A 26,725-nucleotide genomic window follows, 5' to 3' on the forward strand; every position below is an offset into this window, starting at 1 on the left:
CTAAGAAGTCCTTTTTTTTCAAGTGGGTCTCAAACAGAAGCTCATGCATAGGCATGAAGGCAGCGCCGTTGCTAAGTACGTGGGGCCGGCCCACATAATGATTCCACAATGTAATGGAATTTATTTATTAAATATTCACATTGATGTGAATATGGAGCCTCACTAGATGGACCTATCAGCCGTGATGTTGACAGAGTCTTTACGCATCAGCTGCTCAATTTACGATTGAATAAATTGCTGCGAGACTTCCCTCAGCTGTTCTCTTCCCCCTTTTACTTCCTCCCTTTTCGGCCCGACTCTCACCGCTCACACACACACACACACCTCTGCCTCCCACTCTGCTTATCTCCTTCCCCAGAGTGAGGAATCAGAGTGGCGAGGGTCTAGCTGAGGGAGGGCGTAATGAGGGGTTGGAGCTGACAGGGTGCGATCTGCACCGTCACCCCGAGGAGAGAGGGGGGGGGGAGATAACACTCGGCTCCATCACGCTTCAATCAGCGCCCGCATGCCTGCTTTCCAATTAACAGCACCGTTTCAGGCATACGAGAAAAGACTTGCTGGGAAGAGCACATGAGAGAAATCTACACACACACAAGTCTTTTTTCTTCCCCTCCACCCCTCGGAAATCTCAAATAAACGCTGGAACAAATCGCTTGTGCTGGAGCCGACGGCACGGGTAATAGACGGCGCGCTCAATCACATGCTCTCACAAGGCGCCGTTCCGTTTAAAATGGCTGCCCACTTCTGCGCTTCCCTTTGATGTGAAGAGTCGAAGGCAGAAATACAACTTGTCAAAAGTGGAACACGAGTTCATATTTCGAAACCAGACGCCTCCTTCGGGGGAGGGGGGGGGGGGGGGTTGGGACGACAATGGGAGCAAATTCCAGAAAGAGTGAGCTGACAATCACACTGGACTGAACAAAGGTAACAATCGTGCTATAATCCGCTCCCGCAGCAGGTCTAATTAGCCCACATAGCTGCAGAGGACAGGAAGCACCGCGGCGCCAGCGGGCACAGGATGGAGAAGGAAAGGTGGTTTGCAGTGTAAACACGAGAACTATGTTTGCTGTGACTTATTGGGAGCACGCTGCTGTGTTTGGAAGCTTGATCACTCACCACTGTCTGGTGGTTGACTTGGATCACCTCGTCGCCTGCGTGGATCTTCTTACACTGGTCTGCGGGAGACTGTAGAGGCAGACATTTGGGGAGAGGGGGGTGGGGGGGGGGGCGTCCAACAATAGGAAAACCTCAGTGGTGTAACCGACCTTAGTCGATGCATGATCCCCTGTGGCCCCTTCCAAGGTTTGGCACACATTTGACAAAACGTAACCACCACGGTGTGAAGTTTTACTGTCAACCGGTATTGGCCCATATTCAGTAGCAATTTGAAATGAGCATTAATGCTTTTAAGGGCTGCGTTACATTGTGAAGAATAGACCTGTGCTAAAATCAGTAGGAGGAAAGCTAGGAGGAACGTTAGCAGCTACGAGTAACGTGTGGAGGTTCGATTATACCGTCATCATGATGTGTGATGTGTCGCTTTTAGCAAAAAACATATAAATCCAGTTGTTTTTACAGCAACTTGCATAGTTGGAATTATGAGTTGACTGCTTAACAAAACAACTAATCAGCTTATAACACATCATTAAAACTACAAATGAAGATTGTTTTCATCAACAACAATACACTTCAAAATATTGTAATGATTGGACATAACCAAATAAAAGTGTAAAACTGAATTTTTGACAGTTCACACTGACCTCAGGACAGTTTTTAACAAAGATGTGAAGAATAATAGTCTCATCTCATCATTAATAACGATCAGCAATCAGTGTTCCCTTTTTTCCCCTCTTCGGAATAGAAAACCATGTTACAATCTGACCCGACGGTTTTGTAATCCGTTTCTCCCCTGGACCACGTTCAGGAGATGTTGCTGTGGGCAACGGTTCATTGTCATTGTGGAATTTGAGACCATGAAGTGTAGAGTTACTGAATGGAACAAAAACTCACATTCTCTGTGGTTCCAGTGATAACATGGAGCCCGTCATACGTTGATTTGATATACATCCCCTGAAACACAGGGAGGGAAGGGGGCGAGGCGGTATAGCAGAGGACACAAGGAAATGTTCAAGTCTCACATGTTCCTCCTGAAGTCACCCAGCAACAGATGCGTGTAAAAGGCAGCCGTTGCATATTATCATACCTTGGATCTTGAACTACAGTAGTATTCCTTGTCTTGTAAAAGCACTATCATTGAATCGTGGCGATAACACTTGATAACACAGTGATGATTACACCTTTAAAAACATCTGTGGTGGGTACGTGTGTGTGTGTGCGAGCTGCGCTGCGTCCTTACCAGCCCTTCACTGGGCATGATGCTGGTGAGGTGGACCACCTCCAGATGGGCCGACTGGGAGACCAGAGAGTCCGACGACAGGGAGATGATGTGGTCGCATATCCCCGCTAAGGTCTTACACTGGAGACGGCATCGGCGATAAGAAAGGCACAAAGGACAATTTAGGGAAGGAAGGAAAGAGAGAGTGAGTGTCAAAAAGAGGAAAATTAGTGAGATTGGTTTTTGGTTCCGCGACCCGTTTGGTGACCTCGCTGGAGGAGGTGAGGCAAAAATCCTTTCATCAGATGGTTGCATCACTCCAGCACACAAACTATTTCCTGTCTCAGTGTGTCCATGACCATGTCCCCAAGACACTGTCACCGACAGAGACACACATCAGCTATACCAGACAACCCCGAGGTGCCCCGATGACATTTTACAACATCTAAATTACCGAGCGCAGATTTGTTGTCCTGTTTTTTTTGGAAAGGGAGGGTGTGGGGGGGGCGGTTAATTTAATTCGACACACTGTAGTGTGGTCACATTGTCTATGCTCAATAAAAAAGGGCTTGACGTTGCCTTTGTTCCAAACCAGCCGTTCGTCGGCCTGGTCCTGCACGCACGTTTAATTTATGCTCAGCATCATCGCTGCCTTCTAATCGTGCCTCATGACTACAGCGGCCTTACAGAGACCGTTACCCTGGTGATCCTGCCTCACCGCATCGCTGCCTGCCGCGCACACATACACGCGCACGACCCCGCGTACGCTGGGACATAACGGATGTACGTGTCAGAGAATATAGATTGACTGCATTCACACAAGCAGCACGACGGGATGAACCCTGCATAAAATAATCTTCTGATCTCAATCTTAATGAGCAATTACCGGATTATGGTTGATGATGTGAGCAGAGGAGATCTTCAACACACACACACACACACACTACAGCATAGAGCGTATGATTCATTCAGCATGAGAGAAAAGGTGGAGGATCTCCAGTGAGCTGGCTATTTGATGCTTATGCTGCGTCTCTTCCTTTCTGTCCCTGTGTCTCACTCACTCGCACTCACACACTCACATATACACTTCCATCCTTTTCTGGGTCAGTTATTTAAACGTTACACGGCCTGTTTAGTTTATAGTGTGTATGTGTATGTGTAGGCTCCACGTTACATAGGACACCGAACAAGCTACAATTTGTGAAACAAAACAGAAAGGAGGAAACATGAGAGAAATAAACGGGGAAGCAGAGCGTGTCCGATCCCGCCTATGGAGCTATAAATAGCACGTGGAGTCCCCAGCTGGAAACCACGGCCAGTGACAGAGTTGTGCCTGTACATGTATCCCCTTTAATCACTGGACTAATAAGCCTTGACCAGGGATTAACACGGCGCGAGAGACAAAAAGGCCCCCTACCACTGGGATACCCCTCGAAATACCCCAGCCCTGACACCCCCCGGCCTTGATCTGACACGCCTCCGGGGGATCACAGCGCAGATTATGGGGTCGGTTGACTTGTGCGGCTGGCTGGCGCGAGATTTAAGAGCAGTCAAACAGAAAGCCAGCCGTAGTACGCTGCCAAATGGATTAAACTCCACCCCTCCACCCCCCACCCACCTCCTCACCCTTGCTTACTTCCCTTATTAACTTGCACCTTCTCTACCGCGCGCCCCCTGCACAGGTGTAGCTTTGCTCCACGCGCCTGAGCAGATGTGGAAAATACAAAACCTGCAGCCGAGATGCAAGACGGAGAGATGTGGAGGGAGAGGCAGGGAGGAAAGGGGAGAGAACAACGGGAAGGGGGGAAAACACACAACTAGGACAGTCTTATGTAATTCCTCTCTTTCTTATGCATGCATGCACATACAACCACACACTCATACACACTTCACGCTCCATCAGACCCACAGACTCACAAATGCTCATATCTTATCTCCTTTGCACACACACACACACACACATACACACCCAACTTTATCCCCGTCCATCTAATTGCTGCAGGCCGTAGTCTGGAGGAGAGCAGAGTAGCAGTGGGTTTTGCATTATTAAGCAGAAGCTGACAAAAGCACAACTACGGCTACAGTAACGATACAGCAGAGCTGACCGGGGCATTAAACAGTGTCTGAACCTCTCTATGCACAACAGAGACCCCCCAGTACTGTAGGTTGGTCTAAGCTAAGCTCCATAAATCACTTTTCAGATCTAGCAACACCAGCAGGTAAGAAGACCTGAGTTTAAAACAGCGCTTTCTGTCCTTCTGTAAAAACAACACAAGTAAAATGGGTCCTTCTAGAGTCTCTACAGTCAATGGGTATTATGTCAATAACTAATAACGGTTTAATGTAGGGGCTGGATGGGATGCGGCTCATTTTATATACGATAAATAACGGCCCTTTTTTGGATATCATTATTCCAAAAGATGAGCATGTGCATCTGATGAAATCAATGATTGAAGTAAAGATCATTTTCCCTGTCAAAGGTAGCAGATACTGTTTCATCGCTAGTCGGAGGTTTGTCAGAATAAGTTGGTTAGTCAGTTAGGTAGATTTAGTTTTCTGCGGCATCTCACTGGCTTGGCAGCATGTTCCAAGTATCCAAAATAAAGCAAAAACATTACACATAAACAAAACCCAAAGTAAGATCTTAACAAGGCTAGATCGATTGACTGGTAATTATGTCTGTATACAAAGTAGAAATCCCACTGATATGCAGAGGGAAGTATGAAATAAATGTTTTGGATGACTGATTTCTCACTGTGCACGTCCGCCAGTCTGCTACATTATTTGCATAAATATAATTGTTCTTACCTCGGTTTAACTCTCAGGTCTCATCAAACCTTTAACTGACCTCTTTGTTCCACTTCTAACCGACAGCTTCCTACTCTAAGTAGATACCACATCAGCATGTGGCATCTACATCGTCAGAGCAACGGTAGGAAAGCTAAATGTAACTAATGCCGAGCTCTTATCCCGTGGAGACCATTGATCTCTGTATGTTATGAGATCATTTGCATATGCTATAATAAACTCTTCAAAGACAACTCGGTGCTCGATCTTAATTTTACATTTCCACCTCTAAAAACAACCAGTTTTCATTCTTTTTACTCAGTTTTATTGTGAAAACCTTCGTATTGATCGAAAGGATGTAGAACTATCTATCTACATATATATATGAATAAATATTCACATGCCTGTCTGTTCTCCTAATTAATTTCTCAAGCACATACAGTAGTAAACAAGGTCAGCAGGACAAACACCTCCGCCTCTCTCTACCTCCCTTCACGGTCTCCCTGTTTCACACATGAACCTCCCACACATAACAGGCTTAGTCATGAGTAGCCTTTAGTCTCGCACCCAGGGAATGTGTGTGTGTGTGTGTGTGTGTGTGTGTGTGTGTGGTTGTTTATGTGTTGCACACACATGCGGGAACTATTTCAATATTTGAGTCCCCCTGATGTCGCCGTCTTGTGTCGTTAACGGGCCTGTGACAACAGAGGTAAACGAGGCTAAGCTAAAGGGGGAAGTCACCTTGTATCAAATCCAGAGGACACAACCATCTTCAATACAGACTTACGTTTGGCTTTGGTTAAACAAAGTATGTAAGACATTAGCATGTGTGCTGTATATTGATAGAACATCTGATGTGTGATTCATTTCTTTGCTTAAAATATTGAAATATGATTCTCTGAACTCCCCCCCGCTAACATTCGATTTGGTTTCCTCCACCTGACCTTGAATGGCAGCAGGAAGAGTCTCTTATCCGCCTGTCGGCCTGGATCAGACACTGGCTGCTCACTTGGTTTCACACGTGGACACAGACAGTTCTCCGTCATGCATACGTGCATGCAGACACACACACACACACAAACATGTGTGCGCATTGACACATACATAAGGAGTGTCATCGAAACCAAAATTGAAAAAATAGCCTGTACAACAGAGATAGGAATTCATTAAATGGCTTTAAATGGCGTGGATGATGCTGTCAAGGGATAACAAAATCCTCCCACTGCCACAAATCAGTCATTCACGTGTAATTATCATGTTATGATACTTTTGTTTTGTATGTAGGATCGTTGCTTTTGTAAGTGGTTATGACCGGACTGCTTCCAGGTGCTGAGCGGTAACTTCCTGGAGTCGCTGCTGGTTTCCTGGCAACTGCTCCCCTTTTCAGGCTTCTTTTTCAAAACGGGTTTGTGCGGCTGATATGATGGGATACCGTGTGATTGCTGACGTTTAGGGGTATAGCTGGGTAGGTGTCTTACCCTTGTTTCTACTCCTTTATCCAGGCTAAGCTAACGGTCTGTATCTTCCTCTTTAACGCACAGATTAAAGAGGGGTGTTGAACTTTTTAACTTTAGCGTATGTTTCAAAACACTGATTTGATCCTGTAAATAAGATCTTAATGTAAAATCTGACTTAACTGTATTCACTAGGGTGCAGTATGCAATCGGGCCCCGTTGCTGTTCTCGGTAATGGAAAGGTTAAAAACTTTTTTAAAGCAGATTTTAAAGCAGATACTTACCACATGAAGAATCTTATTCTCTGTCTCATACACAGTGCAATCCTGTAAAATGGGCAGAGAAAGAAGGAAGAACAAAACATGAGATGGAGAAAGCATCAAGTCTGGGAGCTCCGATTTTTTCCTTTTCCAAATATAAAAACCAAGAGAAATGTGACGTTCAACAGGAGGAAAGATGGACGACTTTTATGACAGTTACATTAGCAGTCAGCTGTTCCATATCTAACTTTCTGCATTATGCACATGACAGACAAAAAATATTGGATTAACTAGTCCTGGATCTGCTCTGCCGCTTGCAGCGACTGGGGGATGTGAAAACATGACAGATTGTTATTATCGAAAGCTGCTAGTTAATCTATTTCTGGGAAAGCAGCCCACTGAATCCACCACGTGAACATGCTAGCGGGTTAATTCACCCGTTTGAAGCATGACTGCGGCCGCTGCTGCCACCTTTGTCTGCGCCGCTGCAGCCCAGCCAACATGTTCATTTGGCCCACTGTGGACCTTTCCGGACCTTTCCGGGGGGGCCCTTTCTCCTCCCTCTCCCCCGGCCCTTGTATGTGTGGGGGTGGCGGGGTGCTATCTGCTTGGATCCAGGACTCACTCCGGGCACACGCACAACACACACTCTCGCAGTCTGTAAGCGGAAGGAAGGACGTGGATGGGGTCCAGGAGAGCGGGCATACTTTCTGTCCCAACAATGACATTTCTGGAGTATCAAGCGTGTGTGTGTGTGTGTGTGTGTATGTGAGTACACTCCCAGTTTCATTTTCTGAACAGTGCATTTGTGCGTGTAAATGTGTCAAATGTGTCCACACGAGGGAGTGAGCCAGAGGGGGAACAGAAGGAGGACAGGAAATGAAAGGATGAAAGAGCCTCAGCTCGTCCTCCATTAGGGCCCACCAGTGAAGAAGAGGTGGTGGTCCAACAGTGAGTCAATGAGCACGTTGCCCACGGCGGTTAACGAGAGATCAACCCGTCCCATCGGCCGCGCTGCAAACGGCCGGTGGGAGTGGCCATATGTCCCCCCCCTCCAGTGAAATCTAAAGATCAAAACAATCTACGTGAGCAGCATTTGCTCCGATTCCAAAAGCCGTTTTAGCTTTGCCGGTTCAATTCACGATGGTGACCTTTATTGCGTCGGTGCCTCGGCGACGGAGGAGGTGGATTGTGTGCGTCCTTCGTGAGAGTGTGTGGAGGCACCTGTTGCACGATGGTGGTCAATTCGAGGCAGAGTTGCACGATGTTGTTCTTCAGTAATGAATACTCTGTCACACTGGCGAAGGGAGACCTGAAGCAGACAAGGGGGAGAAAAACGTGTGGAAATGTGAAGAACTTTTGTAGATTAGATATCCATATTAATATTCCATATATTGTTTGGGGTTTTTTTTAATCAAAAGCGCCTGTTTGAAATACAGCGTTTTGTTTTCTCCAAGGTGAAATACCCCCCCAAATCACACTTAAATGATTTGAGCAATTCATATCCTGCCATTCTATTAAATAGAAAGTTCCTTTTATTATCTTGGGGATGTGATTTTTTGTCATGTTGGTGTTTTTATTTGATTTTGTTTATTTATTTGCAAACAGTGCAACAAGCTGTGATCGGGCAGTGGGAGAGAGGCCAATAAAAACACTCCTCCCGGAGCACATGAGCAAGTGATAAAGACAAACAACAATATTTGGGTTTATATCGTGCGGCAACACAGGGATCTCCTGAAGCTCAAACATCACTTTATTTCAAGTGCTTTTTGTTTCGTGTGGTTCCACTTCTTAATGGCCAACATAAGAACATAAAAACACTCTTCCTTCCCCGTCTGTGAACTAGGATTCTGTAGGAAGCGTAAAAATATCTGGTGCACCAGAAAATGTAATTAAGAAGCACAATAGACAATAAAAACAACCTAAGTTCATGATGTGTTACTATACGAAACAGTGTTCGAATTAAGTAGGTTTAGGACACAGAAAGTGACGTGTTCAACGCACACGTTTGAAAGTCCCGCGTGTTTGTTTGACTACTCGATGTCGGCCATGTTTGGTTCTAATAGCAGGTCTTCCTGCTCCTACATTAAGATAGGATTCAAACATTTAGATCGTGGTGCTTATCATCATCATTTCCAAAGTGTTGCTTTATGTGCGGTCGCTACCTGTCCAGCCAGGCCAGCAGGTTCTTGGCTGCACCGATCAGATCCACCACCGAGGTGAGGAAATCGTTAGGTAGCCTCCGAGAAGCGCGTCCATCGTAGTGTCCGCCCCTCCGTCGGCCCAGGATGAAGTTCTGGAGGTTCTTCGCCGAGGCGTTCAGCTTATGCGACAGAGTCCGCAGGTTCTCCGTCTCCAGGCCGTAGTTCTGGTGGACGAGCAGAGGGGTTCGTTTGAGGAGCAGAGTCACACGTATTCATCGCTGCTTCTCCGATGAATGGCTGCTTTTGCAACGCAGCGTGTGTGGACATTTATAGCTTATTATCATTTATTATTCAGCAAAAATGTGGAATCTGTCCGAGAGTTAGCTGAGAAGATCGCACCGTCCTCGTATTTGTCAGATATTTCCTATCAGGTTGTGGTAACTTAGCCTGGAGAATGGAAGCCGTGAGTGAGACCTTGCTCGGTTCGTTCCAAAGTAAAAAAATATGAGCACAAACACCTCTTACCTTGATAGATTCACTTATTCGTACTGTGTATACAGAAAGAAATGGTCGTAAAACGGACCAAAATGAACCTGAATCCTTTATGGCTCCACAAACAAACATAACATAGTAATGTAAAACCACTTTAATATATTTTGGAATACATACAACATTATTTACACATGTGTAAATGCTTACGTGTGTATGTGCATAACCTTTCCACGATTAGGTGGTATTGTAAGGGTATTTACTGTGATCGGACCATCTGGGGTTCTTCTGAGCGTAAATAACTAAAACCAGAATCTCTGAATCTCTTTTTGCATTTTTCCTGTAACAGTCCCTCTTTACTGCACCGTGGCCCTGTTAAATAAAAATACACACACAGACACACACACAAACCGACCCACTAAGCACCATCGCACTCAGCATCCCAAGGCAGCTCCAGTCATGTCCTGCCCGACAGAGCTGATTCCTGCTGACAATAAAGCTGCACACACACACACACACACGTATCCTTGTAGAGTCAGATGCAGCGGCTCAGCTAGACGTATCTATTCCTCCTCTGCCTCTAGAGCCATTCTACAGTCACCACCACGGTGACTACAAAGGAGAGAGGGCTTCACAGCGGCAGCAGGGAGAGAGAGAGAGAGAGTTGAGGAAAGAGGCAGAAGACAAGAGAGGGAGAAGGAGGGAGAAGAAGAGAGCACCCGGCTATGCATCTCGCTGAAACTGGGTCGTACATGCGCTGCGCTCTGTGTAATCTAATGTGATCTGTGAGAATGTAGATGTATACATGAACTTGGAGCGCACATGTTTGCACAGCTGCAATTATCTTGTCCTGCAATTCGATCGGAAGCTGTGCGCGTGTCCCTCTCCGGGGGACACGGTGTTGAGATGAAGCGGGGGGGGGGGGGGGGGGTATGCTCTGTTTGTGTGTCTGTAGTGTGTAGAGAGCAAGAGAGAGAAATAATTTGAGTACGTTCATATGTGTGTGTGTGTGTGTGTGTGTGTGTCAAATCAATACTGTAACAGGGCGATGCCATTAAGCAACCCCTGCCCGCCCCGCATCCCCTTCCCTCCACCTCCACGTCAATGTGGTTGCCATAGCAACCATGCGTGGAGTGGCCTCTCCTCCATGCTGACTATTTCTACCATTCTTGTTCGCACAATCAAACTCGAGCACTGTGTATGAACTCTTTGAGCATAAAGTATTAAATCATTTTCTTTTCCAAAGTGAAACATTGATTAGCCTTGCTACATTCTCACACCAAAGTGTAGCGTGCTGTATATAACATCTATTAATCATGAGAATATTGATACTGTGTGTGTTTGTGTGCTTGGCAGATCAGGGTTCTGGGCTGCTCAACTAGCGGCAGACACATTTTGTTGAATGTGAATTTAAATTTTTTATTGCAGACCAAAACAGGTCCAGCTACAATTGTTAGGAATGTCCTATTATTTTTAAAACACGTATTTCGTTGCTGAGCAAAAACAACTCGACGAAGAAACAATTCCCGCACAGGACCATCGAGCGAGGTGCTCTGTGAAAAACACTACAATTCCCACCTCCGGTTTGTGTGCATCTGCCCAGCAGCCAGGTTTCTGATTACATCCATCTCTGTTCAAAATACCATCAGCACATCCTGACACACATGAGGATGTGAAAATAATAATAATAATAAAATGTGAAAATAACAACTGCGTATGAATTCTTTTCAAAAAGGTGTTTGGAGAGGCCACAATGACGTTTGACCACCAATAGTCTGTTTATCCTTCATCTGTGAAGAGAGAACATTTGGGTTCATTAGAGAGGAACATGCACACGTACATTTAAATCAGAGAGAGAACAGAGGGAGAAGGAGGGGTGAGCGAAGAGGTGGAGCGATAACCGGAGATGCTCCCTCACAGACTATAGGGGCAAATCCACAGATGAAATTCTTTTAAGATTTCCTATATGGAACATCTGAGGAAACCGGTATAATGTGCATGGAGATGAAAAGGACTAGAAACATAAATTACGGCCAACTGTTCAATGAACGAATCAAACAGTTTAGAGTCACACAAGGCGGCACGGCAAAGGATCCCACGTGGAAAGCTCTCTCATCTGTTACACGAGGAGATGACAACCTTCTTTTTTTTCATTGAGACTAAATGAAAAATACATGAATAAATTCAATATAAACATGAAGCCGGGCTATCTCAAAGTAACTTAGCAAAGCTCTTTTCTTCAATGTAACTTCAATACGCGCCCTTGTTTCTTTTATCCTTAAATCAGATGCCCGCTACCACATCTCACTGCACCCAAACTTACTTTGCATAGACGCTGTGGGCAAAACTGGGTTGCATAGGCATAAAAGACGGACCTTTTCCACATTAATAGAGAGACGGAAAGCTCAGTCAGCGCTTGAAACCTGCATTGATCCATGGCCACAGAAGATCCCCCTTTCTACTGCGGTTATAACGGTTGAGCCAGCGGAACAGAGTTTCGCTGCCGTTATGATGGATTATATAGCTGACGACAGTGAATCGGCCATTATGATCCAAATAGGTGTCTACCAGTATACTATTGACCTTCGTCCCTTTGTTACCTGGGGAGTGCCGCTAATGAGAGGTTTGGGAGGTCAGGGAACAATCGCTTTCCCTTGGCTATCTCAAAGGATCATTTTTGATTTATTACAACTTTCATTTTGGCATTCATTATCGGGACACTTGAAAAACAGTGTAACTTTTCTCCAGCAAAGTCCAACAGGGCCAGAAATGAGGAGTGGCATGAACAGAGAAGTTGTAAACCTGCCAAGACTACAGATAGATTTTTCTAAGTGAGCGTGGCCTAAATTGTTATAGAAAGTCCTCAGAAACAAATTCTTTAGTTAGAATTGGATCAGGGAATACACGCATATGGACTGAGGAACCACAGTTAACTGAAGAACCAGTTCAAACTTCAATATAGGTCTAGTGTCAAAACCTCTTTTAAAACAAATTCATATCAAAGGCTATTTGGACGAAAATTGTACCAATGCTTCAGGGACGATATCCGACTAAATATAAGTTTAAATCAACTCATTATTATTCACACATTTGGTGTCAGAATTGTTCTATTTGTGTTGCTGTAAGTATAGTTATAGTTGAAGGGCAGAGGAACAAAAGCAATTTTAACAGGTCATTACAAACTTTCCAACGATGGTGTCGGTCAAAGTCTCTTCCCCGTATCGCAACAATTACCGTGGTTATTTTATCTGATGGGAATAAGAGCTACATAAAGTCAGACCTAAGTTGTGATGAACTGGAATAATCTTTTAAGCAGTAGGTTTACTGGTGTGTCTTGTCTACCTGGCATACGTTTGTGTGCCGTGTGTCCAGTTTGAGGACACGTGGCGATAGCTGCTCATTCCCCGGCTGGAACGTCTGAACGAGAGGGGATGCTGATTAGCGTGCACACACACACACAAACTCACAGTTACACACACACACACACGGGCACACGGGCACAAATTCAAACAGCCCAAACTAATCCAGCCATGTGTGCCTGGGAGATAAGGTGCATCCTGCGTACTATTTCTACATACTCTCTCACCTCCTCCGGCTCTCTCTTTCCTTCTCACTCTCCCTTCGTCTCTGTCTCTCTCTCTCTCTCTGGGAGAGGAGCAGCGAATTCCCCATAATTCCCTAATCCTGAGCCGGGCCACTGCACATACAGCCAGCAGTGACCGAGGCCCTACACACAAAGAAGAAAAAGATGGGGGGGGTTTTCTAGCTATTTCTCATAACTAATATCAATAACCGTGGGGGGGAATTAAACGTATAAATCTCCACATGTGACAATTTCTTCAGTAGTTAAGTTAACTTAGTAAGTAATTCTGGCAAACTTGAATATCAATAATCATAATCATACAAACAGTTTTGGCTGCAGTTGTCAAGCTAAGCGCTAACACTGGAACCAGTAAGGAATATCCTAAATGCTAACTAGCAACATGCTTTTTCGATCTCTATACCGTTTAGTTCCCCCCGCGGATTTTAGTCTTACGATTGCTGACAATTCCTCTTAATAAAATAGATATTGAAGAAGAAGGCTAATAAGTGCTTTGTAAAGTGAAAATACAAACATGACATTTAGTCTAGGGAATTGAATTATGTACATGTTTGAGTTTAAACATTCTGGGAAATAGAGCCAAAATATTTTTGCCGCATGCATGACAATCAAAACCACCTATTGATGTATGACAGGAGAGTTTAGGAGCCAGAAATAAACAGATGTATCAAAATGCGACTGATTAAATAAATATAGTACAGTGAGATATGTATGAGAAATATAAAGCTTTATTATTACATAGCTTGTTCCGCCTCCACTCCTCTGATGTAATGAAATAATACTTAAAAGGGGTCATTTTTCTAGCTATTATTTCACTACGTTCAAAAATTAACAGAATTACCAAAACAACTGTGCGAATGGAGAGTTAGACTGCAAAAACGGATTAGCAGTGTTGCTAAACATACTGGGCACCAGCCTTTTGCAGCCAGCTACCTGACTAACGCTCCACCGTTAAAGCCGCCAGCCTTCATTTCTAACCACCTCTGTGCTGCAGTTAATGTTGCTGCAGCGTCGCCTCTTGTAGCATCAAAGCCTTTTAACACTACTGGGCTAAGAATCAGGCTATGTGTGTCTTCTATCCATGCAGTATACATCTGGACAACATGACTCACAATAACACACACACACACACCAAAGAGCTGGAGTTGCGCGTGAAAGCCTATACATCAAACACTCCCATGTGTCACCCATCGAGAGAAACGGGGCAAAGTGACTGACCAGAGCGCACAGGAGGTCGACAGCTTCCAGGATGAGCTCCTGATGTCCTATTCGGGTGACACCCAGCTCCTCAAGCTCCTGATGTGTGATGTGCAGCAGCTGCTCTCCCCCCATCTGCTCCCGCTCGAAACTCTTCACGTACTGCTGGAGACAGTCATCCAGACCTGTGGAGACACACAGATTAGCCACGGCTGATACGTAGTACTGAATCGCTGTGTATAATAAAGGGCCTGCCGGTTAGCCTCAGTCAGAAAGGATCAAATGTTACAACTCGTCCGATTAGTGGTTTAGAGAAAAAATAAATTGAAAAGAAAGTAGGAAATATTTATTACAGACTTGAATCCAAATTGGAGTTCCTGTCTGTCAACTTTTGCAGTGAATCCTGGACCACGTAGCAGCAGCATCAAGGCATTAGTGCAGACACCCCCACACACACAGATACTCAATGCAAAATGTCTGCCAGATGAAAACAAAAGCTAAACACCAGCTTTAAGGCAGCATTTTCACCACTGCTTTATTTGCAACTTTTCCACTGTGGAACCTAGAAGACACGTATCTGTTGTTTTTTGCTTGCCCATATGGGTTAATGATTTCACACCGTACTGTTACATGCAAAAGAATTCAAAGCAATGCATTTTCAGTGTTTTGAGAGTACGCAGAAGTGTTGAGTTTCAGGCATTTACTTTCTGAGTGATTACGGGTGTGTGCAAAATATAGCCGCAGAGATGTGACTAACATATCGACGTATGACTTTCCGCTGTTAAGCCGTGGCCGCCTGCCACGGAGGGAGCCAATCAGCCGCACACAGACGCGGAGGGTCCGGAGTGCTATTGATCAGTGTGAGCCTCGGGCTTCGAACCAAACGGAGTCTGCGGAAAGCACACCTCATTCGCAGACCCAACGAACAAGCTGGCTTCCAGAATGAGCACACTCAAAAACAAAAGAGGAATCCACACACACACACACACACACACACAACTTACATACACAAACCCACGCAAGTGGAACCACCGGGACACAGAAACGCTTCACACTTCAATCACACTAAAACGACTGCTGTTGTTATTCGGGGGGGTGTTGTTGAAGCCAGGCGGAGCTGTGGGGGAACCACGGATGCCGTAGGGAGGAGATGGTGACGGTGTGGTTGCACCTTAACACAGTCGCCACACAGGAGGAGCAGAGGGCCTCTTCCTCTTGGTGCGCGATAGGACACAACAGAGCCCGAGTGACACGGACAAACAATCTCGTTACGCGCAGAGCCACAGGAGCAATTGAGACTCTTGCGCGTCTGTAAGAGGCTCTGCTTTGGAGAGTCACGAGTGGAAATGTTTTAATGGAATACATCCCCCGTGGGCCGACCACTCATATCACACATGTTGGTATGTGATTCACCAGGGGAGTGGTTGGGCCTATTTTATTTTTTTCAGTCCCCCCAAATAATTTGGCATTATTGGCTTTGGAAAAAAAAACGTAATTAAATTAAACTGTTTCTCACAAGTTATTTATAACTCTGACATGCTACGTGTGATCGTGGATTCTGGTTTGTATGTTTTCTCCCCCTTCAAATTAAAATCCAATAGCCTATCATCATACTTAACAATATAAAGCCCGGGGACTATGGGGGGTGGGGTGCTTTCTTATGATACCTTCACAGCGAAAGCAAAGTGAATTACTTGCGTGAGTAGATTCCATGTAAAGTCAATGCACAGACTGGTTGAAAACGAAGCAAATTTTCAACGGGCCCCGTGAATGATGCAATGACGAATAATACGTCTCATTCACTAAGTCTTGTGAAAATGAACCAATTCATGAACTGTCTGAAACAATGCATATCCGTGGCCCCATACGGGCACCCAAGGACAATTGCGCGCGGACATGCCACCCCCAAAGGGGCTGAGCCCCCCTTTCTTTGGATGCTACCAACTCCCCTGTGTTTCATGTACAAGTGTATCTCGCGAAAGGCTGTGACCTCGAGTTTGAGCATGAAGTCTGTGGAAACATGTCAAATCGAGTATCGGCTCATGGGAGGACTGGCTTGTGCTCATGTAACATCTGGTCTCATCTGGTTAAAGAATTGAAATATCTTTTAAAATAAAAGTGCTTCAAAAAGCAGTATGTGGTAGAATGTTATCTGAGTACATTTATTCAAGCACTGTAGTCATATACAAATTTGAGGTACTTGTACTGTGCTTTCATTTTACGTCACGCTTTCTACAACTCCACTGCCACTCAATAGGACGTGTGGTACTTTATTTCTGTTATTTCTTTCGGGTTGTTATTTCTACTACTTCTGAATTTGAAAAACAAGTTTAGACAGGAAATTACTTACTAATAACTCGTAAATACCTGAAATTCAACAAGGGGCCCCGACTAGACACCCACGTTTCTTTTCAAAAATAAGCTTATTTCACATTTAGTTGTGAAATAATTGTAGAGGAGTAAAAATGTGCAATACTTTACAAGATACAAGAACTGAGCGAGATTCATTGGAAATCAATACACGGATCTCTAAATTGTACTTACGTACAATAATTGCGTAAATTAACTAAATTACTCTCCAACACTTTATGTGTCATTTGGAAAATGCTCTCTGATGTCTGTTTTGCAGTATAAATATACATGTATTGTTGTCTACTCTCCAACACGTTTTTTCATCTTTATTTAGACAAACCACAGAAAAGAAGAGATGGCTTATTTCAATAGAGTTCTGCATCTTTGTTTCTTTTTTGAAAATATTCAAAAAACAGTGACAAATTCTTCACCAAGTATAAGTGCACCGCTGCATTCCAGAGATATACTCAAAATAGTTACTCCAGGAGGGAAAATTAGTATAGTGTAGTCTAATAAATCCTCACCAGTGTGGGACCAAATGGACTGACCATTCAAACTAATTTAGCTAACCTGCAGCTTTACAAAGCCACGGGGGGAACATGGAGGTGCAAAGACTGCAGCTACTGACTCTGATTTTCTAAATGTGAGACTCCTGAGCTCCCATTCTATGAGACACACCAGAGGAGAGACAAAAGCGAAGGTGGCTATTTATCAAAATTAGAATCTTTATCTCCACACTTGATGGAGCTGAGCCTCCCGAACCAAACCAACGCACGCTTCTCATCTCCTCAGCCACTCCAACGCGTCCTTCCCAGTGTGCCTCTCCCTCAAGCAGCGCTTTTTTTTAGCAGTCCCGTTGTACGTTGTGGCACATTATGTTGTCTTAAGTGCACGTTGCGACTCTTTAAAAGGGGAATCAACTGTTTCATGCTTTTTATTCTCTTTGCTACTTCAGCATTCTTCCTGGTTTCTAATTATTAATCGTTTGGCCTGCTTTCCCCCTTTTCTTGTTGTATTCCCTCTCTCCACCTACAGTTAGTATGAATTATAAAACGAGGGGATGAATAAAGAATCAAAAGGCTGAGTACGTCTGTTACCTCTGGGAAAGTCCTCCTACTATAGCCATGTCCTACTTGTGCAAAACACACACACACACACACAGAGGAATGGGCTGTTGAGTTGCATATCTTTTGCCATTCTCTTAAAAGTATGCAGTGAGTAGTTGTATCACGCCGCATGTACTGGCGTGTATGCGAGCTGCACACGGATACAAAGAGGCATGAAATCACACATATGCATACGCGCTGTGACACACAGCTGCCAACCAATCAGATGAGTCAGAAGGCTTCCCCTAGAGGCCAAACAGCTGATCTGGGTTCATCTGCTGAGTTCATACGCCAGCTGTAAATAGCACATGCTGCTCATGCTGCACACACACACACACACACACAGAATCCCCTACATAAGGGCGTGAGGTTAGTCAACATTACACATCGCACGTTGGTTAATGATATTAAAATGATGTAGATGTGATTAGACAAAAACTGTACCTAAGCAACAGCAAATACCTTCCTCTGCCTCCCGAGTGCCTTCTCACATTCACAGTAACTGCAGGACACATCAAATACTGATGCCTGCGAGCAGCCGAAACAAACAAAAAGTAATTTTGCGTGAGTAATGTTGGAAGTGTCTCCCTGCGTAATCAAGTCGTAAGCTGCTGATAGTTTCCCCTGGGAGCAATGCTGGCTTTGGAAAAAGATATTTCATCACAGCTTAGCCAGAGATAGCTGAAATGGGGATTCCAGGGAGCCACTGCAGCGGGCCAACGCTCGTGTGCCGACGGCAGGCCACACAAATGCAATTCCCGTAAATAATGCCTTTGCTGTTGCCATTCGGGGACTAAACATTGAGCAGTATTTGCTGAGCCAGCGCATTGCTGCGCATCGCTCGCGATCCATCACTTTGAATAGCTCGTTCGAACGCGCGTTTGTCAGCTGTCAACAGTCTGCTTTTTTTTCTTCCCACAGTCTGATTGAGATGATAAGATTACTGCATGAAGCGGGGACTCACAGCATCCTAAACTCTGCTGCGACACGGTGCTTTTTCACTTGAGTTGAATGAGAGAGCCTATTTCAGAACATCTACTCGTAAGCGCTGGCTCTATTTAAAGTGTGGAACTGCTCTTTCCTGCTGCTTTTTATTGTGAGTTATGGGATCCTGCATGAACACACCTCCGTGTCATAACTACTTTGGTTACTTCACGTCAAAGTATTCCAGTTTTCTTGTGCTCTTCACTAGTTTCCACTGAGAAGGTGGGGACTGCGGCTCAGTGGAGACCAGGGTCACCCTTCAATCAATCCCTGCCTCCACTAATCCGCACGTTGCAGTATCCTTGAGCCATACAACTAACTGTAGTTATGACTACGGTGTGTGAATGGTGAGAATGTTATATTGCCGATGGGTTAAGTGGCCCCCTGTATGGTAGCTCCTGTCATCAGCGTGTGAGTGGTTGTGACAGAAAACTGGACCAGTACCCGACAAGCCCAGTCCGTATGCCATTTGGAAATGCAAAGTCACATTCTTTCATCCGCCAATCAGGATTCATTGACGATTTGATGAAATTCTGATGCCAATGGTGGGATGTTCGCTCATGTTGCCGTGCCACTCTAATGGCAAATATCTAATGAAACGGCAACAGCACAGTCCACATGAAGCCTTTGGGTGTTGACCTCTCGATGGGTAACAGGAGCCTCGATCGTTGTGTATTTAGACATGAATTACTCACATGTCATTAGTTACAGAGACACACTTTGGATTCCACAACAGGTTTTCAGGGGCTGTGAGCTCCAACTATCTAACCAGACATTTCCTTTATTCTCTCTCCCATCTTTCCTCCCTTCTGTTTATAATTAACATCAAGCAATAGTTATGTGACTATCTGATTAATATTGCCTGAATTGTAGTACCAGAAGGACAACTTCAAAGTAAAGGAAAGAGGTTGCCTTCGATTTTTGTTACAAATTGCAAAAGTTTCATTTTGAAAGGAATTTATAAATATGTCTGTTAACAACCCTGAAACATCTGAGACAATCGAGGAATCCCATGCCCCCCGCCCTCTCCCTCCCCTATCGTCAGCAAATCCCAGCATGCCATACTGTAGTGAGCATCACATGTTAACAGCTTCATCCACATTTCATGCCATTTTTTTCAATCTGTCGCTCTTTCCTGAGCAAAATAAACCCCGCCTGTTTGGAAGGCACGAGGGTTGCCAGGCAACCAGAGAGAGAGAGAAAGAAAGAGAGACCTCCGAGCAGAAGTGAAGCATCAGCAGTTGCTGCCCCTCAGGTCCCTGCACTGATGCTAGGCTAAGCACACACACACACACACACACACAGACACACACACACACACACACACACACACACAGACACAAACATACACATTCTGGAGCATGTGTATATGTGTTCCATAATAGAAACAGCATTTATAGCTGAATATGGCTCTCGCAGTGCAGTTACTTTCTATTAACATCAACTGAAATCAGACAAACATCTCTATCAAACATGTGCTTCCTGGGGGGGCGCTTGGTTTAAGTAAAGCCTGTGCTAAGAGCGACAGCAGGGAGCTATGACTCCTGTCCTGTTGCCTCGTAAGTGCTCTAGTGAGCACAGCGCTCACTAAAAATATTCCTACTGTGAAATATTCATCACATCATGACAGAATATTCTCATGATCGTGGCATTTTCGCTTCCCGGTACACAGGCTTTCAAGTACACCAGAGCCTCCTCCACGGCGAAATCCACTTCACAGGGAGGTTTCAAGAGGCAATCTGAAAGAATGCAAGGATGGAAAATGGGGTCAACCTGTAAAGCTGCGAGGAGTTCAGAGGCAGAGCTCGACTCCAAGGACCCGACCGACCTCGGAGAATCTGAAGAGACTTCAGTGGAAGTAAGGTGCTAACATGAACTTCACCTAGCTTCACCTGTCGAGAGAGAGCATCAAGGAAGCAAACCCTAATGTTACATGTTGACATTAAAGCTGCTCTACTATACAATGTTATGGACGACGAGGGATCAAATGACGAAATAAAAGAAGACGAACAGTTATCACACAACACACGCTCCATCCGTTCTGTAATAGTTATATTCCACTCATTGTTCTAGATATACAAATTTGCCTTTTTGATCCACTCTGCGGTTTTCACACACACTGATAAAAAGATCAGGTGAGCCCGCTGAGCTTTACCTGGCGGAGCGAAAAATCGGAACTAAAGGAGGAGTTCATACGTGACTCAAATTGCTGCCAAGTTGCAGATAAAAATCCTTCTGCTAATACGTAGACTACAACTTTACAAAGCTGTTGATATGCCCGGTGTGATGTTTACAGAATTGCCCCAAAGTGGCCGAAAGAAAAGCTAATGCAGGTTTAAGAATGAACCACTAGAAGCAGCGAGATTGGTAAGTGTGTTACAAATGTGTGCACACACGTCGTTGGATCCTCAATGGATCTTCTGCAGTTGTTCTTTTTTTTATATCGCTAGGACGTCTTACTGAACTCATTATTTGCTACTAGCATTATAAAAAATTCAACATCCAAGATGCCATAAAGTTGATAAACCAAGCAATTTATTTCATGATTCTGAAGCATTATGAGAGATCAGGCTGGTATGGACAAACTTGATGAGTGATGTTGACAGCTAACCTGAAATAAACTTCTTGGATCAGCCTGATCTCCAAAACCTGTTCGTAAAAATGTATACGAAAATCTTGAAGATACAAATTCGTAGTGATACATACTAAATAAATATGGACTGGCAACTGATGACGTCACCCTATTCAAAGTGAATGGGGACCTGCACCCCGTAAACACACTTCGTGAAGTCTAACGATGTAAAATATACGTGTTATGATTGCATTTTTAACGAGAAATCAATGTTAAATTGTAAGAATACAATACTAACCCTAACCCCCTCAAAAAATCCAACATGGCGGAGAGACGTTCACTCAAGAATCCAACATGGCGGAGAGACATTCACTCAAGGGGCGTGGTTAACCACTGCCAGTTAGTCAAGTATTTCGTATACATTTTTATGAACAGGTTTTGGAGATCACGTTGCTTGGAGACAAGAAAAAATAAAAGGATGACATCTTAGAATCTAGTTTAATCTGTGCTAACATGTGCCGGCTTGTAAACCTAGCAGTTAAGTCGTCACATCCATTTGTTGCCATGTGTCAAAAAACCTGCAGGGGCCCTTGTGTGTGCATTGTGCCATCTCATGCAGGGTCCTGGGAAACTTAACCAACTTAATATATACGTGGTCGTAAAACTGCAGCGGCACCCCCCCCCCCCCCCCCCGGAAAAACAGGTGCAAAATCAAATCAGCCCAACACATACAAATCCACACACACATACACACACAGGGCCCTCTGTCTGAGCACCCGGATAGAGCGGGTGCTTTGATATGATGCCCATTGCATCCTCCCTTTCTCCACACCCTTCTGTGCCCCCCCCCCCCTCTTTCTCCGTCATGCCCACCATTCCCCTCACACACTCCATCCTTTTCTCCCCCATCTTAGGCTCCTTGGCCTTTCTTTCATTTTGCTTCACGCCTCCTCATTTCTGAATGCACGTCCTTGCTCTCTCTCTCACTCTCTCTCTCTTTTTCTCTCTGCTCAGGGCCATAAAACAGGAAAGGAAGCTGCGTCTGTGTGTGAGCGTGTATGTGTTGTGCAGCATGTATATATTCGGCTTTGCTTCTAAATGTGAATCGAAGGCCTCCAGGATGTAGGGTATCTGCATGCATTGCATGGTTCCCCATCTTATGACATGTGCTGGGACTCCGACACGATCAGATCTGGTTTCCATGACTACCGATGCCCCACTTAAAACCGCTGCTCCATAATAGTGTATGTGCGTGTATGCATGCGTGTATACATGCATAAATACACACATACATTCATACCGCATGTTCCAGTGAGCATGTGCATTCCTTTGAGTGCCTGTATCCGTGCATCCATATGCAGCATCTCTGCTTTTCTTCTTTGCATGTGAAAACCGAGGACCGGAGGAGTTACAGTACCCCTGTGTGTATCTGTGTGTGTTTTCTCATAATGAGGCACGCACTTTAATCTTTAATGCAGCCGAAACTACAACAAGCACACAGTCTGAGCCGGTGCGGCTTCTGACACAGACTTCTTCACCATGTCAGCGGGAGACTAAGTCACACAGTAACGGGACGGCAGTGAACATGGCTGTCCTTTGGACACTCAAACGGGCCAATACATCAGCATGCAAAGGGGAAAAGCGGGACTACTTTAGGAAAAGTGAGTTCCTTTTTCGTTTTCCCTTCACTGCATGCATCATTGGGCTGCCAGTACCTTGGGCGCCTGAGAGGGTGAGGGCAGACAGCACCCAGGAGAAGTCCGGCTTCTTCTCTCCTCTTTGTTCCCATTAAAGCACAGATCTGCATGCGCACGACATTCTCGACACGTCAGCTGCGTCTGCACGCACACGCATACTCACACACTCCGGCAGATGCACAGCGCCCTCACGCACGCACGCACACACAAACACACACACACATAGAGGAAACTCCTCCGGTGTGGGTGTTCAAGTCCAAACAAACGCTGATGAGTCATCTCTCTGTGAGCCTCGGCGGTGCTCTGCTGGAGCAGCTCCTCTGTGTCTATGTCTACACGGTGCAGCCACCAGGCCGAGCGGCGGCGACAGGAGCGTAGTGTCCCGTTCAAGATTCTTTCATATGTCAGGAGTGGACCGATGACGTGATAAAGAAAAAGGAGCAGCACACTTAAAAAGGGTCCATTAGATGATGAACGATGAAAACCTTACTGACAAGGGAAGACAGGTTACCAAGTAACTACATGACTTGTGTCTTCTACCCCATCACATTTTAGTGAAAACTGTACTTTCTTTTAATCCAAAACATTTGCCTGACAGATATAATCACTTATACTGCCAATATTTGACATACAAATAATCTTGGAAAGCCTTATATATTGTTATGGATTCGTCTCCCTAGCAGTATAAACGTAATGCATCAGTAATACACAAAATATATATATATATTTTTTTTTTATATGTATATATATTTATTTTATGTATATACAACATATATATATAATATAGATTCTCAGTCGGTGTGTGGAAGCTTTCTACGGAATAAAATAAATCAAATACATAATGAAATGTTGGTTTTGTTGCATCTCTCTGCTGGTGCCGCTTATTGGAGGAATTAAATGTGTCCCAAATAAGCGTAATGAAATAAAATAGGACACACAATTGAGCTACAGATTTTGTTTTCTTATAACTCTATACACAAAGGCTCAGTATTTCCATCAGGATTAAAGTGACGATTGCCCAACTCTCCAAAGAGAAACGATCACCTCTGTCTCGTAAGCCTCTGTACATTTACTTTTCTCTGTTGTTGTGAGCAAGATAAGTCACTTCAGTGCTCAGGAAGGTCTGAATGTCAATACTCCCTAAAGAATACAGCGATCAGCGTGAGAGAGATGAAGAGCTTCTCGAAAACAAAACAAAAAGAGGAAAAAGCTGAGCCCCCGTAAGCATGATTAATATGGTCCTTTTGCCACTTAATTCAGAAGACAATAAGATCTGCCACAGAAGAAAAAAGGAGGGGAAACACTGGGAGATGTTGGAGAAACGTTGTTGAAGATCTTGACTGTGAAGACGCATGTGAAGGAGTCCACGCGTGAAGCTGTAACAGAATAAAACAATTTTCCACCAAGACCTTCGGTGCAAGTGTGTCGAATTTTTCTTTGTTCTAACGTTGCTGACGACAAACCTAAAGAGACTGTTAAAGTGCACAAAACAGCGTGTGGGGCAAATGCCTGTGGCTCTGTGTTTGAAGTGCCTTCCCCTTCCCACCGTGGAGCTTTTGTATTGATCACAAGTTCAGATAGAGGAAAGTTTAATTTGGCCTGTTCCTCGTTGGCTGACTTGCACGTCTACTAATGTTTGTAACCAACCGCCATGTTGTCACTACTGTTCCTATTGCTCAAGGCCACCATTCGTTTCTTTTTTGTTGCAGACCTCTCAACACATTTGACCTGTAGCTAATCTCATCGCCAATCAAAATTTCACTCTCCTAATGAGCGGTGAGGCAGCAAGCTTTCCTCGGATTGGAGGACGAAGCTTTAACTCCACACTGGCTTCTCACAAGGCAGGAGAATCATTGTAATCGCTCAACGCATCGTGTCCTGAACACTCCCCGGGTCTGTCCCCTGAGGCTCTGCAAAGCACGTTGACTCCTTATCAGCGTGCATTTACCATAATGAAAAGGGACCTGGTCTGGAAAAACAATATGGACTTTTAGGAAATCCATCAATGTGTAGAAGCGGGGACACCGTGTGTGTGAGTGTGTGTGTGTCATCCACACAAGGGATTAAGTCATTCTCAGAAGTGAGGGGATCGCACCACCCCCCCCCCCCCCCCCCCCCCCCCCACCCCTCTCCCCATGTCCAGTGTCTGTCAATAGGCCTACCACCTTCTGACCAGAGTGTGTGAGAACGGCTCCTACCACACACACACCAACATGCACACGCACACACGCGCGCGCACGCACACACACACAGCCCCACTTGCATGATTAGTAATTACTCATTCACACCGTCTCTTTGAAGGGACATATCTCTTCGTCGTGGCCTCATATAGTATCGGCATTGCGCTGTCCACGGTGCTGAATCCCACAGTATACGGCCGGTTTAGGTGGTGGTGGTAATGCATGAGGGGCGGGGGTAGAGGGGGGGGGGGGGGGGGGGGGGGGGCGCATGCAGCTAACTACATTAATCAAACGGCCGCGCGCGCACGTACGCAATCAGACACACACACACACACACACACCCAAGTACACACATACAGCGCATAGTGGGCACATGGGCTCGGAGCATGTGGCAGTGAGTGAAGGGGCAGATGACATACGTCGCGCATTCATTGATGGGAGCTTTGCTGCTGATGGAGTCAGCGCCGACGCCGCCGCAGCAGCAGCAGCAGCGTCCTATAGGCTCGGCTTGCGCTCCAAAGAATGCTGAGGCTCCACTCCCTGCTCCATCTGGGGGACACATCCATTTCACTGCACCGGCTCAACGAACGCCATTCCCCTCTTATACTTTCGTGACTTGACTCCGTTCCAGCGGTGGAGAGCACACGTCCGTTTGCAGGTGTCGAATCAGGGAGAACACACATGCACAGTGTGGCCCTCCGCTGCTCACCCACCACCACCAGCAACTACATCATCCTCACCACAAGCAGCACGAACATACATACATCACCCAGCCTGATGCAAATAAAGGGATTTCCACATTTCTTTACCTTTCATCCAGTCCAGCACTTGCTTTGGTGTCCATTTACTTATTGGTTCCATAACCAAAGCCATGGTGTCACAGTCTCTCCGAGAAGAACGGCGCAGGACTCAATGTGGGAGACATAAAACGAAACTTGTCGGTCACATCTGGAACGAGACGGTGGGCGAATCTGCGGGAAAAGGGAGGTTTATCAGTTTCTCTCCATCAGAGCATGGCCGCCTGCAGAAGCGGTGAGCGGGATGCGGTGGTGCATTCCACGCGCACACACGGAGACACGCACACACGCGCTCTCTCCTTTCCCTCCCTCCTTCTCGTTCCCTCGCTCTCTTTCTCTCCCCACTCTCTCTCTCTCTCTCTCTCTCTCTCTCTCTCTCTCTCTCTCTCTCTCTCTCTCTCTCTCTCTCTCTCTCTCTCTCTCTCTCTCCCTCTCTCCCCCTCGCTCGTGCCTTCCCGCCAGCAGCCCGCGCGCTGTGAGAAGTGGATTCGGTGGGCGCGAGGGGATGGAGCGAGCCCTCCCCCTTCTCCTCTCCTCCTCCCGCCCGGCTCGCTGCAGCATCACAAGGGCCACCACTCATATAACACGGACCAGGGAATGGTGCAGCGTACACCATATAGGGAGGATCTCTCTATGCCCCCCCCCCCCCCCCCCCCATCCCGCCCCATCCACTACACATGCACAGAGAGCTCAGAGAACTCCAGCAGCCCTTTGATGAGGTGCTTGGAAAAGACGCCGTTATAGCACAGTAAGGTGCTTTTAGTAACAGG

At 45.5% G+C, this 26,725-nt stretch overlaps 1 protein-coding gene across 5 annotated transcripts in view; it reads right to left on the reverse strand.

Annotated features, from left to right (window-relative positions):
- The window catches only part of LOC120817619 (connector enhancer of kinase suppressor of ras 2), a 48,267-nt gene extending 21,813 nt beyond the window's left edge, over nucleotides 1–26,454 (reverse strand). For all 5 annotated transcript variants that reach the window (XM_078101492.1, XM_078101493.1, XM_040174010.2 and 2 more), the window contains exons 1-8: nucleotides 25,968–26,454; nucleotides 14,289–14,452; nucleotides 9,002–9,204; nucleotides 8,061–8,148; nucleotides 6,861–6,902; nucleotides 2,357–2,476; nucleotides 2,011–2,070; nucleotides 1,117–1,185 (exon numbers count right to left, since the gene is read on the reverse strand). In XM_078101492.1, the coding sequence (XP_077957618.1) occupies nucleotides 1,117–1,185; nucleotides 2,011–2,070; nucleotides 2,357–2,476; nucleotides 6,861–6,902; nucleotides 8,061–8,148; nucleotides 9,002–9,204; nucleotides 14,289–14,452; nucleotides 25,968–26,031 (810 nt within the window). In that variant the 5' untranslated portion in view covers nucleotides 26,032–26,454. The remainder of the gene's footprint in view (nucleotides 1–1,116; nucleotides 1,186–2,010; nucleotides 2,071–2,356; nucleotides 2,477–6,860; nucleotides 6,903–8,060; nucleotides 8,149–9,001; nucleotides 9,205–14,288; nucleotides 14,453–25,967) is intronic.
- Between the last annotated feature and the right edge of the window lie 271 nt (nucleotides 26,455–26,725).

The sequence above is a fragment of the Gasterosteus aculeatus genome, chromosome 4 (assembly GCF_964276395.1).
Source record: "Gasterosteus aculeatus chromosome 4, fGasAcu3.hap1.1, whole genome shotgun sequence".
Taxonomy (NCBI): Eukaryota; Metazoa; Chordata; class Actinopteri; order Perciformes; family Gasterosteidae; genus Gasterosteus; species Gasterosteus aculeatus.